The sequence below is a fragment of the Neophocaena asiaeorientalis genome, unplaced genomic scaffold (assembly GCF_003031525.2).
Source record: "Neophocaena asiaeorientalis asiaeorientalis breed wild unplaced genomic scaffold, Neophocaena_asiaeorientalis_V1.1 scaffold75, whole genome shotgun sequence".
Classification (NCBI taxonomy): domain Eukaryota; kingdom Metazoa; phylum Chordata; class Mammalia; order Artiodactyla; family Phocoenidae; genus Neophocaena; species Neophocaena asiaeorientalis.
Window position 1 is genome coordinate 519597 of NW_020172719.1, and position 16616 is coordinate 536212.

The 16616-nt window shown below is 43.2% G+C and overlaps 1 protein-coding gene across 4 annotated transcripts in view; it reads left to right on the forward strand.

Moving 5' to 3' along the window:
- The first annotated feature begins 1641 nt into the window (after nt 1-1641).
- The window catches only part of TAMM41 (TAM41 mitochondrial translocator assembly and maintenance homolog), a 55176-nt gene continuing 40201 nt past the window's right edge, over nt 1642-16616 (forward strand). Inside the window, exons 1-4 of one of the 4 annotated variants that reach the window (XM_024740208.1) lie at nt 1642-2006; nt 4482-4664; nt 7137-7229; nt 15604-15754. In XM_024740208.1, the coding sequence (XP_024595976.1) occupies nt 1872-2006; nt 4482-4664; nt 7137-7229; nt 15604-15754 (562 nt within the window). In that variant the 5' untranslated portion in view covers nt 1642-1871. Of the gene's footprint in view, nt 2007-2618; nt 2800-4481; nt 4665-7136; nt 7230-15603; nt 15755-16616 lie in introns of those variants that run through there. The other 3 variants (XM_024740209.1, XM_024740211.1, XM_024740212.1) reach the window with 3 other exon arrangements.

Consider the following 16616-nt stretch of genomic DNA (forward strand, 5'->3'; position numbering starts at 1 on the left):
GTCTAAGAGAACCTGCCTCAGGGGTCTTTGGAATGAAGAGAATAGATAAGTATAGAGAATGCTTGGAATAGAAAATAAACAATTGTCACCTATTATTATTGTCCTATTGATTGATCCTTCCTTGATAGAATCTCCCATCTGTCTTCTGCTTGATAATCTCCTACCCATCCTTTAAGGCCTGGCTCAAATGCCATCACTGCAAAATCTCCTCTGGTCTGTCCCTGCACATCCAGAACTGATTGACGCTCCCTCATCATAGGTCCTGCAGGGCACTGGGTACCCAGCTTCACCACCGCATGTTATATTCTGGGTTTGCTTGTTTGTTTCCTCCATAGACCCTGAGTGCCTGCAAAGCTTCATTCCTAGTCATCTTGACTTACCTCAGAGTTTGAATTCCAATAATCATTTTTCAAATTGAATTAATCCCATCCCTGCCTCTATCACCCCAGGCCAGGCAACTTAATTCATAATGAAACTATGGTAATAGCTTCCTAACTGGTCTCCCTGCCTCTCTTTCCCCACTCTGATCCAGGCTAACGTTTAAGCCCGACAAGTCCCTGCTCAAAACCCTTCAAGGACCGAGTGGAGTCGTAGGACATGGAGCCAGATTCTTCATTCCAGTTTTGCCACAAGCTGATGTGATCCCAAGCACGTTGCTTTCTCTAACGCTTAGCTGCTTCATCTGTAAAATGAAGGCAATCACATCCTCCCACAAGGCAGTAGAGGGAACTCAGTGAAAAATGCATGTGAGTGCATCACCGTTACCCACATTTAGCTCTTACTACTTCTGTTATTGTTGAGAGGACATGAGCATCAGGGAAGAAGGGAAGAGTATCTGAAAAGTCTCTGTCTGGGGACTCAGACTACATCCTGAATGGCCCTGTGACCTGGAGCAAGTTTCTCTAGTTATATACAAAGAGGTGAGCTCTTCACCTGGGGTCCCGTTTCCACCAGAAACTGCATTTAATGTGCCCTTTTGTGAGCCCAGTCCACAAAACGAAGGGGCAAATACTCCTCCCCATGCTTAAAATTAAATACAAATATCAGAGAACCTTGGTGCAGGCTTTTTGTTGTTGTTGTTTTTGCTTTTACCATTTATGGAACACTTTCATACCCATTATCGGATCTGAAAAGGGCTTTAATGGCAAGAAGGCACAGCAAACTCTTACAAGTAATAATCTCTGGATGGTGGGATTGGGGGTGATTTGAATCTTATTTGTGTTTTCCTAAACCTTCAAAATCTTCTGCAGTTGTCGAGCTGCATAGAGACATGGTTACACACGTTGCGAATGCAGTAAATGCCACTGAATTGTAAAGCGTACAATTTTAGGTTATATGAATTTCACCTCATCAGAAAGATGATGGGAAGCTGCAATACCACATGCATGATTTCCTAGTCACTTATTAAAATGTGGTTTGAGGCGAGACCAAAAGAGAACTTTTAAGGTTCAAAAGCAGTTCAATCAGCTGTTACTTTCCCCGACTCATGTCCAGGTCACTGTCCCAGGCTGCCAGCCTGCAGTGCGGTCCTCCGACCACCAGGGATCTCTGCGAAGGCCTCGCGTCCCCGCTCGCGAGCGAGCGCCTGCTCTTACTCTTGCGCCTTCGGAGCACGTGTGCGTGCAGGAGGCGTGGCCCAGGGTGGGCGCTAGACCGGCCAGGCCGACGCCTGCCCGGTTTCCTGTTGGGTTCGTACCAGCCTCGTGTCTGACTGGTCTGCAGCCCCGAGTCCTTGCCGGGTCTTCCACTCCCCGCCCCCGGCTCCAGCCTTCTCCCGTCTGGGCGGGTCCCCGGCTTCAGTCTCCCACCCTCAGCGGGTACCCGTTCCCCGCCTGCTGCCCTCCACGGGTCCCTGTCAGAGCCCCGGCCCCATGGCTCTGCAGGCTTTGCAGAGCTCGGGGGTGGCCTTTCGCAAGATCCTGTGTCACTTCCCCGAGGAGTTGAGCCTGGCTTTCGCCTACGGCTCGGGGGTGTACCGCCAGGCGGGGCCCAGCTCAGACCAGAAGGTGAGCCCGGGTCGGCCCCACGCCGGGAATGTTCTCACGAGTTCCCTTTGCCTTCGGTCCCTCCAGAGCCGTAGAGCTACCTGTTTGCTCTGCGCACTCCACGTATCAACTGGCAAAGTACAAGCCGTACAACAGTGCTCCTAGTAGAACGACAGCGTCAGCTGAGTTTTGAAGGATACGTAGGTGTCAGCTTAGGTCTAGAGCGGGAGGTGCAGTCATGCGGAGGGAAGAGCTGATGCGGGGACAAGGTGGAAGAAAGGAAGAGAAATATTTGCCAGGAGCTAGTTCAGTGTTCCCAGCCTTGGCTGAACATTGGAGTTTCCTGGGAAGCTTAAAAAAATACTGATATCTGGGTTCCAACTGCGGAGATTGAGATTTAATTGGTCTGAGATGAGCCCGGGCTTCAGGAATTCTAAAAACTTCCCAGGTGATTCTACTACGCAGCTAAGCTTGAGAATCACGTCTCTGGTTGTAGGAGAAAATACGAAATGATTCTCCTGACTTCGGGAAGCTGACGGAGTGATGTAGGGTCAGGGCATGTGCAGTGACGTTAACTGACCGCAGAAGTCAGTGATGAGCGGTATATTTGCCCCTGCTCAGGACATGTAACAGGAGTCTGTTTAAGGCTACGCATTGTTCTCTTCAGAGTTGGCTGAGCACAACAGTAGTGAGGGTACAGTTTTCCTTGTGATTGCAGCTTTTTTTTTTTTTTCTTTCCTTCTGCAAATGGAAAGAAAACTTTGCTTCCAAGGTGGCGACAAGATTCAAGACATAGCAGACAAGTGGCAGGCAGGTATTTTCCATTTAAATGAGGCTTTTAATTGACTTTCCATTTAAATGAGGCTTTTAATTGAGCTTTTGAGCTCTTGCTGAATTAATGTAAAAGGAGCGGGAGTCTAGATGGAGATGTTTTCTGTCTGTGCAGCTCGTGTTCTGGACTGGGTTTCTTTAATAAATGAAGGAAATGGTAGTGTGCAGTTTGCAATAGGGCCTCGTGGATTTGGACACCTGGCTGTAATCTTTCAGTTAACCTTCGTCTCTTCGCTTCCTGGTGAGGCCGTCTGTACTATTGCTTGGATTTCCTGTTTCCCACCTATACTAGTATTTAAGTAATAGTTTTCTTTAAATTGAGAGCCTATGAGAAATTACAGATTTGGGGCATATAGGTTGGGCAACCTAATTGTAGTTTGCAATAGGCTAGTTATTTTCTTGTAACATACATTAACATAAATTTTTTAAAAACGTGTCCACCCCAAATCTTAAGTATCACCACTGGTTTGTGGATCACACTGTGGGAAACTCAGAACAGGCCTTGGCCTCCTGATTCTATAGCCGCCTCTTCATTTTCCTGTGTAGATTTTCCTTTGAGCAGACCTGGAATTCCCTCCAAGAAAAGGTCCTTCATTTTCCCTCACCCTCATTCCCTAGAAGTTAACAAGTAAACTCCAGCACCTAAGTCTCTCCCAGATGAGCCCCTGTCCTCAGTGCCTTAGTGGCAGTTAGCCTCGTGTGGTGTTCCATCCTTCAGTCTCTCCTCCTCCCTTTCTACTGCAGGAACATTAGCATGGTAACCAGCCTCCCTCTCTGGTCACTCCCCTGCCTGCGTCGCATTCCAGTCCTACCGGCTCTCATCTCCACAAGAGTGTTTTCCTCTAACAGTACTCCCTCCCTTCCTCAGGCTTCCTAGTACTTCACCAAGCCTGCTGAACTCTTGCACATTCTTTTAAGACTCAGACTTATCAGAGTCTGGAAGAATATAAACCTGTAGGAAAATTCCTCCTTCTTCTCTGACCCCACTCTGAGTGAAGTTGGTGCATTTTGTGTTCTCCTACAAGTTTTTGCTAGCAACCTGTCTATTCTTCCCAGTAGACTTTGAGGTCTTTACCTCTATCCCAGGACCTATCAGAGCTCATCGTAGGTGCTCAGTGAGGGGTTTGCAAATGGGTGAGAGTTAAAATAACTTATTTCCCTTTACATAACGCTTTATAGAGCTTGTCCATATGGTGTTATTTGATCTGGGAGAAAAGTAGAGCACATTTAACTAGATTTAGATGAAAGACAGTGTGGCCAAGTGGTCCAGCACAGAATTTGGAACCAGATTATGTCTGTCACTCAGTAGCCATGTGTCCTTGGGCAAGGAACTTACTCTGTTCCTTGGTTTTCCTTTCCTATAAAAATGGGATAATGACAGTACCTACCTTGTAGGATTGTTTTGAGGCTAAAAAGAGTTACTATATGTATGATATATAAAGTGTTTAAAAGAGGTCTGGAACATCACTTCAATAAGTGTTACTGTTATTATGTGAGTTGACAAAAACAAAGCTCAGATTGGTTCCAGAGACTTGCTTAAGTTTCTGATGACAGCCCTGGGTCTGCTGTTAATCACAGCAGCATAGAGTCTTAGAGCTTTCCACTCTGCCTAGGTGCCTTTCTAGGAATTAAAACTAAAATTATTCTCTTTTCTTCACCTCCCAGAATGCCATGCTGGACTTCGTGTTCACAGTCGATGACCCTGTTGCATGGCATTCAAAAAACCTGAAGAAAAATTGGAACCATTACTCGTTGCTAAAAGTTTTGGGGCCCAGGTTTATCACCACTGTCCAGAATAACTACGGCGCCGGGGTTTACTACAACCCATTGATCATGTGTGATGGGAGGGTAAGTGACTGCGGGCCTTTGTCTTAACTTGGGTGGTTATTAACCTTTGTTAATAGAATACCAGCTAAATAGATGTGTTCTTACAGTTAGGAAATGTTCACACTTTTGCTGGATGAAGGTGGTGAATGGGACTGTTTTTATTTTTTGCCTTTGGCCAAATTTTTTTGGTTCTCAAATTTTAGTGTGCATGAAAATCGCCTGGAGTGCCTGTAGGACACGCAGATTGCTGGTTCCCATCCCCAGAGGTCCTGATTCAGTAGGTCTGGGGTAAGGGTTTGAGGATTTGCATTTTTTAAAAACTGAGCGGTAATTGTCATGTAACGTTGTAGTAGTTTTAGGTGTGCAACGTAATGGTTTGATATATATATATAGTGAGATGATTACCCACAGTAAGTCTAGGTAACATCCATCACCACATGGATTTACAATTGTTCTTTTCTTTCTGGTGATGAGAACTTTTAAGATTTACTCTCGGGACTTCCCTGGTGGCACAGTGGATGAGGCTCCGCGCTCCCAGTGCAGGGGGCCTGGGTTTGATCCCTGGTCAGGGAACTAGATCCCACATGCATGTCACAACTGAGAGTTCGCATGCCACAAGCAACAAAGATTTGCATTTCTAATAAGCTTTCAAATGTGGCTCACGCTACTGGTCTGAAACAAGCTTTGAGAGCCACTGGTTTGGGCAGTGGGAGGAATAGGCGGACCCACTGTGGATCAGGGTGGAAATTAATCTTATCTACATACAGAGGGGCAGACACTCCCAGAAAGAAGTTGGAAGTGGAGAGGGTATCATAGGAGAGGGTTTCATAGGTAGACGGGAGCATATGGTGCCTCTTGTTGCCATCGGGGGGGTGGAATTTGATGAGGGGTATTGGAGAGCAGGTGAGAGCCCCGATCCCAGCAGAGGGTTGTGTGACAGCAGGAACCCTGTCCGGCCGTCTTTCATATGGAGGGCCCAGGCTCTAAAAGGGCTTCCCGGAACTAGGCAGGACCCCAGTCTGAGAGGACCAATGGGGAACTGAGTCAGATGCCTCCTAGAGGCCAGCTGGGCTGAGGGTGGCTGCTGTGCCAGCTTTGCTCCACGCTGCTGATGGCTTAGAGCAGTCCTTTGATGTGCAGACGAGTCACCTGAGGCTCCTTTTGAAATGCACATTCTGATTCATTTGGTCTGGAATGGAGCCTGGTATTCTGCATCTGGTGATGCTGGTGCTACTGGTCAAGGGACCACACTCTGAAGGGCAGGAGGTTGGAGTACTGACTTGGGAAGGATTTTGAAGACCTATCTGAACGTGGCAGGAATGAGTGCTGTGGTTGACTGGTGACGTCTTTGGGCCATACATTTACTTTTCTGGTTAAGGTCCCACCCGACACCACCTGTGGTTCGCAGATGAGGAAACCAAGGTTCAGAGAGAGGAAATGACCTCCCTAAGGTCTTGCAGCTAGTTAGTGACAGGCCCCTGTGATGTTCCCATTACCTCTCAGCTGTTACGCGCCTGCAGCAAGAAGGGCTGTCTGCAATACTGTGGCCAGAGTGGAGGGAAGAAGGTTATTCAGCGCAACATTGCACATCCACTCTAGTCCTGCCAGACGCGTAGCTGTGTTCTTTCTCCATATTAATATTATGCTGAGCTGATCTGTAATTAGTAGTTTCAAATCATATTACAAGCTCCAATAACCCAATGTTTTGGCATAATTATGTGCCAAAGGGACTGTACTTTTTAATTGAAATTCTTTAGCTACTTTTTAGATATTTGCAGCCTGAGAAGGCTGTTTGGGTACTGAAGTTCAGTGAAGTGAGTCTGAAGATATTTGTTGAAGCAAATGGGATTTCATAACCTGGAACAACTGCATTCAGGGTTTGTGTGAATTACTATTGAAATGAGCTTGACCATAATTCCATGTGTTCAGCGCTGATAAAGAGGTTTTATTTTTGAATGTTGCTTTGTGATTATAAAAGTGTTTGAAATAGCCTATAGTGAAAGAGAAATTCACCATGTAAAGGATGTCAGTGAAAACGTTAAAGAAAATTTCTTGTGCTTTGTCGTGAAGCAAACATTGGAAGCCCAGACTGAAATTCAGGGACTAGTTTAACTCTGCTATATGTGGTGCCATCTTGGGCACATCATTTATTCTCTCCGAGCTTCAGGTTTCTTATTTCTCAAATGAGAAACGTGAACTATGTTATCACTTCTTGAAGTGTCTGTGGTGAAGGCCTGAGTTAAAACGGTGGTCACTTCACCTCGAATACCTGAGGAAACACACAGTCTTGGAAACTAATCCTTTGCAAAAGGTTTTGTGGAGATGTGTATTTTTACAAGGTAGGCGGTTTGAGTGGCTTTGGAAATCGAGCTTCTGCTCTGGTCAGAAATTCATTTTATTTCTTTGTGTTTTGTACTTGCATAAGCACCAGTGTGGTATTTTGCTATTTTTCAAATATTTTGAAATATTTTGCCCATTTCTTTTCTTTTCCAGCTTATCAAATATGGCATTATTAGCACTAGTGTTTTGATTGAAGATCTCCTCAACTGGAATAACTTATACATTGCTGGACGACTCCAAAAACCGGTGAGTGAGTGTTTTATTAGGGATGTCTCTCCTCTCTGAACCTCACCTTACTTTGACCTTTGTGATTGCAATGACGTAGAAATGAGTTTCACACTCCTTTCCCTCCCTACAGAATTTGTTGCCAGACAGTATCCAGATATTACCCACACTGCTCCCTCCCTCTCAAGATTCTCCAGTTGTCTGAATGGATCAGGTTCAGAGTCAGTCCGTTTGGCTGGGGAGGATGGCAGAAGAGGTGTCCAGTGCCTTGGTGGAGCCTCGGTCGGCCTCCCCAGATCGCCACCTCTTCTGGAATGCAAGTGCCATGGGGCACTGTTTGTCCAGTGATTTGTCCCAACAGTGCCTGGGACGATGCCTGGCATGTAGTATGCATTCAGCAAATATTTGTTGAATAAATGAATGAGACACGTCATCATTCTGAGGCTAGTGGACTCTGTTCCCCTCTATTCTCCTCCTCAGGCCCTACCCTCATTTGGGACGTTGCTGGAGGAGGCTGTAGGGGCAGGCTTCTCCGGCTTTACTAGAAATGGAAACAAACAGAAAACAGGAAAAAAGTCGAGAGGACTTGAACTTTTGACTCGCATTCACAAATATCAGGTTTCCTCTTTTTTGCAGTTGTATAGTCTGTTTTCTGAGAAGGGGTATTTTCGTAGTTTAAGAACTATTTGAGGACTTCCCTCGTGGTCCAGTGGTAAAGAATTCGCCTTCCAATGAAGGGGACTCAGGTTCGATCCCTGATCGGGGAACTAAGATCCCACACGCCGCAGGGCAACTAGGCCCACGTGCCACAACTTTTGAGCTTGCGTGCCTCAACAAGAGAGCCTGCGTGCTGCAAACTACAGAGTCCACACGCTCTGGAGCCTGCATGCCACAACTAGAGAGAAGCCTGCACACTGCAATGAAAGATCCTGCATGCCACAGTGAGGATCCCACGTGCCACAACTAAGACCCAGTGCAGCCAAAAAAATTTTTTAAATAAAATTAAAAAAAAAAAAAGAACTAGTCGCAGTTGTCTGCGACTGCCTCCAGTTTCCCTTTCCCGCAGAAATCATGGCTAACTGGAGAATTCTTAGGATAACTAGACAGTTGCTAATCTCCCAGCAAGGAAGAATTTTCTCTGTGCTGTCAGAGGGTCTTAGGTCCCAAAGAGGGTTCCGGAATTATTCCCAAATGCCTCTCATGGGTGACTATGCTGCTCCTTTTTTGTCAGCTATGGCAAGAAATTAGAGAAATTTATACAGTCCTAGCTTGCTTGGTTGTGTCATAAAATCTCTGTTGATATATGTGGGAGGTTCAGATTCTCTTGCCTTGTATCTGGGCTTAAAATTTAACAGTGTAGGTCATTAAGACATACAGAAGCATTTGATCAGGGTGATCGTTACATGGGTACATCCATGTGGAAAAATTTGTCAAGCTGTGCTCATTAGATTTCTTTGCTTTACAGTATATAATTTTTACTTCACTAAAAACACATTTTAAGTCTGGAAACAATAGGTTACTGATTTAATTTCATATTTATGTAGATGAATTTCTCATTTCTAGGCTGGATAACTAGTAAGCCTCATAATTAAGCAAATAAACGTAATTGGAAATTTGTAAATATTCCTTTTCTTTCCAAGTTTCTTTTTAAATATACAAAATATGTAGTTTGATGGGAAGATTAATAAACGTGGAATTAGAAGCTTTGGGCCTTATTCATTCCTGCTACTTATTAGCTGTTTATGTGATCTTAGGCAAGTTGTTTTACCTTTCTGAACCTCAGGTAGTTTCTCTGTAGAATGGGAGTAGCAATCCTTGCCCTGCCTACTTCACAAAGGTGTTGAAAATTGGAAGCAGAATGGTAATGCTGGAAAGGACACAGGTGTTTTAGAATCAGACAGATCTGGGGTTTGGGTCCCAGCTCTGACACTCCCCAGCTGTGTGACCCTGCACCAGTGACTTAATCTCCCTGGGCCTTGTGACACCCTCACCTGGGGACAAGGCCAGTGACACCGACCTCAAAAGGTGTTTGAGAAATGCCTAGATCTAAAATGTCTGGCATCTACTAGGAAATGTCTGGCATCTACACTCAGGAAACAATCTTTCTCTTCGCTCTGTCCTTGCGTGTCTCAGAGTTATTTTGAGATAAAATGAGATATTGAATGTGATATTATTCTCTGTACTATGTTTTGTGCTTGGAATAGTTCAAGTGTTTTTAGAAATAGGCTGTAGAAAACTATAATGCCATGAAATCTCAGAATGTAAGCACTGGAAATGACCTCACATTTCATCTAAATGTCATGTATCCTAAAAAAATAAAAACATCAATTCAAGGCAAGTAGTGACAGCTACACTCAGATCATACAAAACTGCATTTCTCAGCTAACTTGGAGAAGAAAATGTTCTTTATAACAGTGATTACCCCTCCGACTTATTAAGAAGCTTCTAGCACAAGAAAATTAACCAATCTTAAAAACCATTTGAGGTGTTAACATGACACGATTTTAAAAAATCAAAAATCATAAATGGGTGAATTAACTCTTCCACCCACACCTGCCTCCGGTTTCCCTTTCCCGCAGAAATCTCGGTTAACTGGAGAATTCTTAGGATAACTGTCTTTAAACTAACTGTTTTTACCTCTAGGTGGCAGCAAATATTAATCAAACGCGATGAAACAAATCCGATGAAAAGAAAGGGTTGGTAGCATTTTGGACAAAAATAATGGGTGACTATCTTAAGAAAGAATTGTGAGAATGAGTGTGAATTTTTTGTTTTTATGTGTTTTAAAACGAGTTACATTAAATTATATTGTCTAAAGCTCTAAAATTATCTTCCATATTGCGAATAGAGTAGAATTTCCCAGTCACTAGCAATTTAAGTCTTAGGAATATGCAGAGGATATGTGGGAACTCTCTGTACTTTCCATTTGGTTTTGCTGTGGACGTTAACCTGCTCTAAAACATAGAGTTTACTATCAAAAAAATATATAATGGAGTACTTGGCTTAAAAAGATGGACATTTCTGGAAAAAGTTGAGTGCAAATTAATTTTCTATCAGACTTTACCATTACCTTACCTCATAATTGAGGAGATAACCCATTTTTACTTCTAGTGCAGCTTTAAGTTTGAGTTATTTACCAATCAGTTTTCCAAGTTAAGAAACACGAAAAGTATTTAATAGAACCTTGTTGTGGCCAATCTTTTTTTAAGTCAGAGGAAGTCTAAAGTAGTATTTTTACTTCTCTAATTTATTTAATGTAAGTTGGATTTTTGTATTTCATGTTGTTTTGTATTTCATGTATAGATAACATGGCTTGAATTTTTAAAGCATTCACATTGGCAGACAATGGTATTTTGCCACCTTGTTAAGAGGATTTTAATTTATTTTAATGTATTCATTCCAATATATTTTTACTTGCTAGTCATATAGCTTTTTATAACAGGTTTACTGAGATATAATCACATACCATATAATTCAGCCCTTTAAAGTGTACAATTCAGTGGTTGTTAGTATATTCACAGTTTGCGAGCATCACCACATTGTAACTTTGTTGATTTACTTTTTTGTAGATAGTAAAATCCCAGTGGTATAAAAGGTCCCTGAATGGGACTTGGAAAGCCCAGCTTACTAGTCTTGGCTCTGCCCAGCTGAGAGCAAATCTTTGGACTTCTAGCCTTGGAAATGAAAAGATTAAGCCATTCATTTACTTATTCAAAAGACAACTAAGTTTTTTTCTCTGTGCATGCCAAAAGAATTTTTTTAAAAAAATCACCACATTGCTAGCCTCAAGAGCCCATAATCCAACAGGTAGATGATAAGGTTTTTTTTAATTCAGCTCAAATGTTCACTGTTTCTTTTTGGTCCTCCAGCAAAAATTAGCCTTTCTGTTCATTTGGAATGGAAAACTACTGCGGGAAGTGTCATTTGGTTAATGGTCGAGTATTTGAACACGAGGTAGGACTGTGTTCTTTGTGACTATAACTTCACTCTTTGCAATTCAAGCTCTGTCTCCATGTGACTATTATAGAGGAGACCACATGTGACTTTCTCTTTTTTTCTATCTTGAAAGGTACTCACAAATCTCTCAAGTTGAGCTTTTGAAAGTCCCTTCAAGTGTTGCCCCTTCCTCTCTCCAGTAAAGATTTTCCCCTTGGCAGTAGTGCTAATGCTATATCTGTGGTTCAGTTCGGGGCATTCCCAGTACGATACAAACAGCTATTCACAAATCTGAGGACTTTCTTTTTTTCCCAGGCCTCTCTGGCAGTGTCCCAAGAGTTCAGTGGCTTTTCACTCTGAACAACAAATAACAGTGCTTCTGAGACAAGTTGCTAGTTCACCTTACACTGGAGAACCAGATCAGCACAGTAGCAGAGGCTTCTGAACTGACATTTTTCCTTTGAGGAAGGATGCTTTTATTTTCACTGTCTTAACCTTGAGTAGCAAACAGACTGCCTTTTTTTTTTTTAACAACCTCACATAGACACTTTCTTGGAGAACAAGGGTATTTTATTGAAAAGGAAAATTTCCCCAAACTTTTTCCTTTGCATCTTTGTTAGTATCTCAAAATAACTTCTATTTTCATTGAGTTTCTGTAAAAAGTTCCCCCCCCCGACACACACACAAAAGAGGGTGAGGAATTATTGAGCAGGGCCTGGTGAATGAGGATGAAAATAGGAATTTGGAAGTAAACAGGCTCACTTCACGAATCCTGGGTCCTGGTACGGTGTGCCACTGTTCCTCGTGGGGAGATCTTTTAACCCTCTGGGCCTCAGTTTCCCCGTTAGTGAGATGAGGAGGTTGCCCTCCTAGATCCTTGATTCTGTATGGAGTATAAGGCGGGAACGTTATTCAAGGAATAGACATAGGAATTATAATAGGACCTTAAATTTTGTTTTAATCATCTTTCAAGATTAAAAGTTAACAAGAACAGGGCTTCCCTGGTGGCGCAGTGGTTGAGAGTCCGCCTGCCGATGCAGGGGACACGGGTTCGTGCCCCGGTCCGGGAAGATCCCACATGCCATGGAGTGGCTGGGCCTGTGAGCCATGGCCACTGAGCCTGCGCGTTCAGAGCCTGTGCTCCGCAACGGGAGAGGCCACAACAGTGAGAGGGCCGCGTACCGCAAAAAAAAAAAAAAAAAAAAAAAGTTAACAAGAACAGAATGCATGAGGATAACTCAAAATATTTAGATCTGGATTTGCCAAGTACAAGGTTGTTACCCTGATTTTTGCCATCAACTCATTATGCAACCTTGGGCAGATCATGCTCCTGGACTGCTTCTCGCTTTGACTATCTGCAGGTGTTTGCAGTAATACTGAACTCACCCAAGCGCTGCCAGGCTTAATTCAGGGCCAATAAGTCCTTGTAATTATGAGGGAGGAGGTGGTAGTATGGAATTAAGTGGCTTACCTATCACATGAGAGGTTTGTACGTTATAAATATTCCCTTTAAAAAAAGTAGGGACAAAAGGTAAAAGACAGATTTTAGGTTCTTAAGCCAGATTTATAAAATAGTTATGTTTTCTAATATTGCTTTTCACAATTAATAAAAAAAGTTAGAGAAGAAACTATACTTGGGGATATACATCATTCCTGTCTTTCCTTGCTATCTAATAAAATTTTAGTTTGGAGTTTCTCATACTGTTATGTGTCTTTTATGTGCCATCTGAATTTTGTCAGAAATTATCTATATTTGATAAATAAAAGGCGATTTAAGCCCTACTTTCTAGAACACGAGAAAAATGTGGTGACAGCACTAAATGATTTAGAGATGGTGGTTACATTTCAGATACATGGGTGTCCTTATTAGGGATTTCTAGATCCTTCACTTGTTGAGAAAATCAGTCAGAAGCAACATGATAGTTTAAGATTATGTCAGGAGTGCAAATTGGCACAATCGCTGCAAAGAGCGATTTGGCAATTCTAGTTCAAAGTAATTATACACCTCAGAGCAGTGGTTCTCAAAATGTGGACCCTGGGCCAGCAGCATCAACGTTACCTGGGAACCTGTTAGAAATGTACATTGTCAGGCCCCATCCAGGCCTACTGAGTCAGAAACACTGGAGGATGGGCCTAATAATATGTGGGGTTTTGGGGGTTTTTTTTGGCTGCGTTGGGTCTTTGTTGCTGCGCATGGGCTTTCTCTAGTTGTGGTGCACAGGCCTCTCATTGCGGTGGCTTCTTGTTGTGGAGGACAGGCTCTAGGCGCGCGGGCTTCAATAGTTGTGGCATGCGGGCTCTGGAGCGCAGGCTCAGTATTTGTGGCACACAGGCTTAGTTGCTCCGTGGCATGTGGGATCTTCCCGGACCAGGGATCAAACCCATGTCCCTTGCATTGGTAGGCAGATTCTTAACTACTGCGCCCCCAGGAAAGTCCCATAATATGTATTTTAACAAGCCCTGCAGGAGATTCTGATGCTTACTAAAGGTGAGAACCCCTGGCTCAGAGAAACGCTTGCGTGTGCAACAAGAAACACACAAGGAATCTCACTTCAGCTGTGGCTTCAGATGAAACATCTCATTTAATCTTCCCAGCAACCTTATAAGCTTGGTTCGGTTATTAACCCTGTTTTACTGATAAGGAATGATGCCCATAGTCAAAGAGCTAGTAAGAGATGGAGCTAGGACTTGAACACATTCTCTGAACTGCAGTGCAGTCTTTAAAACCAATCTGAACACACTGGAGCAATTTGTATCTTGATGGATTGGGAGAAGTCAAAGACAGCAGATTCTACTGTAGCTAATTTTCTTTCCCTTTTCCTTAGTCACATTTAAAATCAGTTCAAAATAGAGCATGACCTAATTAGGTTATGTAACTCATACTGTTATGTGTCTTTTATGTGCCATCTGAATTTTGTCAGAAATTATCTATATTTGATAAATAAAAGGCGATTTAAGCCCTACTTTCTAGAACACGAGAAAAATGTGGTGACAGCACTAAATGATTTAGAGACGGTGGTTACATTTCAGATACATGGGTGTCCTTATTAGGGATTTCTAGATCCTTCACTTGTTGAGAAAATCAGTCAGAAGCAACATGATAGTTTAAGATTATGTCAGGAGTGCAAATTGGCACAATCGCTGCAAAGAGCGATTTGGCAATTCTAGTTCAAAGTAATTATACACCTCAGAGCAGTGGTTCTCAAAATGTGGACCCTGGGCCAGCAGCATCAACGTTACCTGGGAACCTGTTAGAAATGTACATTGTCAGGCCCCATCCAGGCCTACTGAGTCAGAAACACGGGAGGATGGGCCTAATAATATGTGGGGTTTGGGGGGTTTTTTTGGGCTGCGTTGGGTCTTTGTTGCTGCGCATGGGCTTTCTCTAGTTGTGGTGCACAGGCCTCTCATTGCGGTGGCTTCTTGTTGTGGAGCACAGGCTCTAGGCGCGCGGGCTTCAATAGTTGTGGCATGCGGGCTCTGGAGCGCAGGCTCAGTATTTGTGGCACACAGGCTTAGTTGCTCCGTGGCATGTGGGATCTTCCCGGACCAGGGATCAAACCCATGTCCCTTGCATTGGTAGGCAGATTCTTAACTACTGCGCCCCCAGGAAAGTCCCATAATATGTATTTTAACAAGCCCTGCAGGAGATTCTGACGCTTACTAAAGGTGAGAACCCCTGGCTCAGAGAAACGCTTGCATGTGCAACAAGAAACACACAAGGAATCTCACTTCAGCTGTGGCTTCAGATGAAACATCTCATTTAATCTTCCCAGCAACCTTATAAGCTTGGTTCGGTTATTAACCCTGTTTTACTGATAAGGAATGATGCCCATAGTCAAAGAGCTAGTAAGAGATGGAGCTAGGACTTGAACACATTCTCTGAACTGCAGTGCAGTCTTTAAAACCAATCTGAACACACTGGAGCAATTTGTATCTTGATGGATTGGGAGAAGTCAAAGACAGCAGATTCTACTGTAGCTAATTTTCTTTCCCTTTTCCTTAGTCACATTTAAAATCAGTTCAAAATAGAGCATGACCTAATTAGGTTATGTATGGTTAAGAACAGAGGTGAGTTCTAAATAAAGAAGTAAAATGCCTTTTTCCACCATAAAATTAAGTGAAGAACAGTGAGATTAAAAAATAAAAAAATACTAAATTTCCCAAAGGTCATTTATTCCATTTTGTGCTGACTTCTTTTTCAAAACTCATGTTGAATTTCCTCATTTAAGAACAATATTTGTTTTTCTTTCCTATGTCACGAGTTCTCTGATTTGGGCTTAAAACAGGAGACTCTGGAATTGTTTATTAGAATAATAAATATTTCATGTCAACTGGCCTAATACTCAAAGATCTTCAGGGCCAAGTGTTTAGGACAGTTCCAGCGTATGTATAAACACATAGGTTGGGCAGTACTCCACTTCTGGGATTTTTCTTCTGAATGTTCTGCTTTTTCCAGGTGAAAATCGTAGCAATGAATGAGAATGTCGCTCTCAGGTCGGCCCTGGATAAAAATCTGAAGAGTGCCGTGACTGCTGCTTTCCTCATGCTCCCCGAAAGCTTTTCTGAGGAAGACCTGTTTATAGAGATTGCCAGACTCTCATATTCAGGTCAGTAGGTTTCGTGCCTGTACTTTCTACAGGAAGGAGATTCACTGTTGGAAGACTGTGCAGGCCAGACACCCCACCCCTCGCCCTGCACTGGAGCTGCAGCAGCCGAGGCTCGAATCCCACCACCTCTTTGAAGGTCGAGGCAGCAGTTCTTTGATTTGCCTCCTTGCCCCCAGGGTCTCTTCCTTTCCACTTCTCTACACAGGGTCACCTTTTTGTTGTTGTTATTGTTCAGTTTTATTTTGAAACAATTTCAAAGGTACAGAGAAGTTTCAGTAATGATCCAGAAAACTGCCATGTGCCCTTTCTCCAGAAATGCTTCGCCACACTTGTTTTATCATGTTGTGTCCGTGGTTTTCCAAAGCTAGTGAGCAGCTGAATCCTCTGGAGGGCTTGTTAGAACAGACAAGACAGCTGACTTGGGAGGTCCGGGCTGGGGCCCGAGAATCTGTATATCGAGCAAGTTCCAGGTGATGCCTGATGCTCCTCCAGGGATCCCACTTTGAGAACCACTGCTCCCTCTGTATGTGTAAATGCGCCATATTATATATATTTTTCCTGAACTACTAGAGAGTAGGTCACAGATATCGCGTCCCCTCTAGGCCAGATTCTTCAGTACGTGTTTCCTAAGAACAAGGACATTCTCTTACATAACCACAGTACAGTCACCAAATTCAGGAAATTTAACATCAATATAGGACTTCTGTCAAATTGCTGATCCGTATTCCAGATGTTGTCAGTTGTCCCAATAATGTCCTTTATACTGTTTTTTTCCTTCAAGTACATGATCCAGTCAAGGATCATATATTGTACTTCGATGCCATGTCTCTTTTTTTTTTTTTTTTTTTTTTTGGGGTGCTTG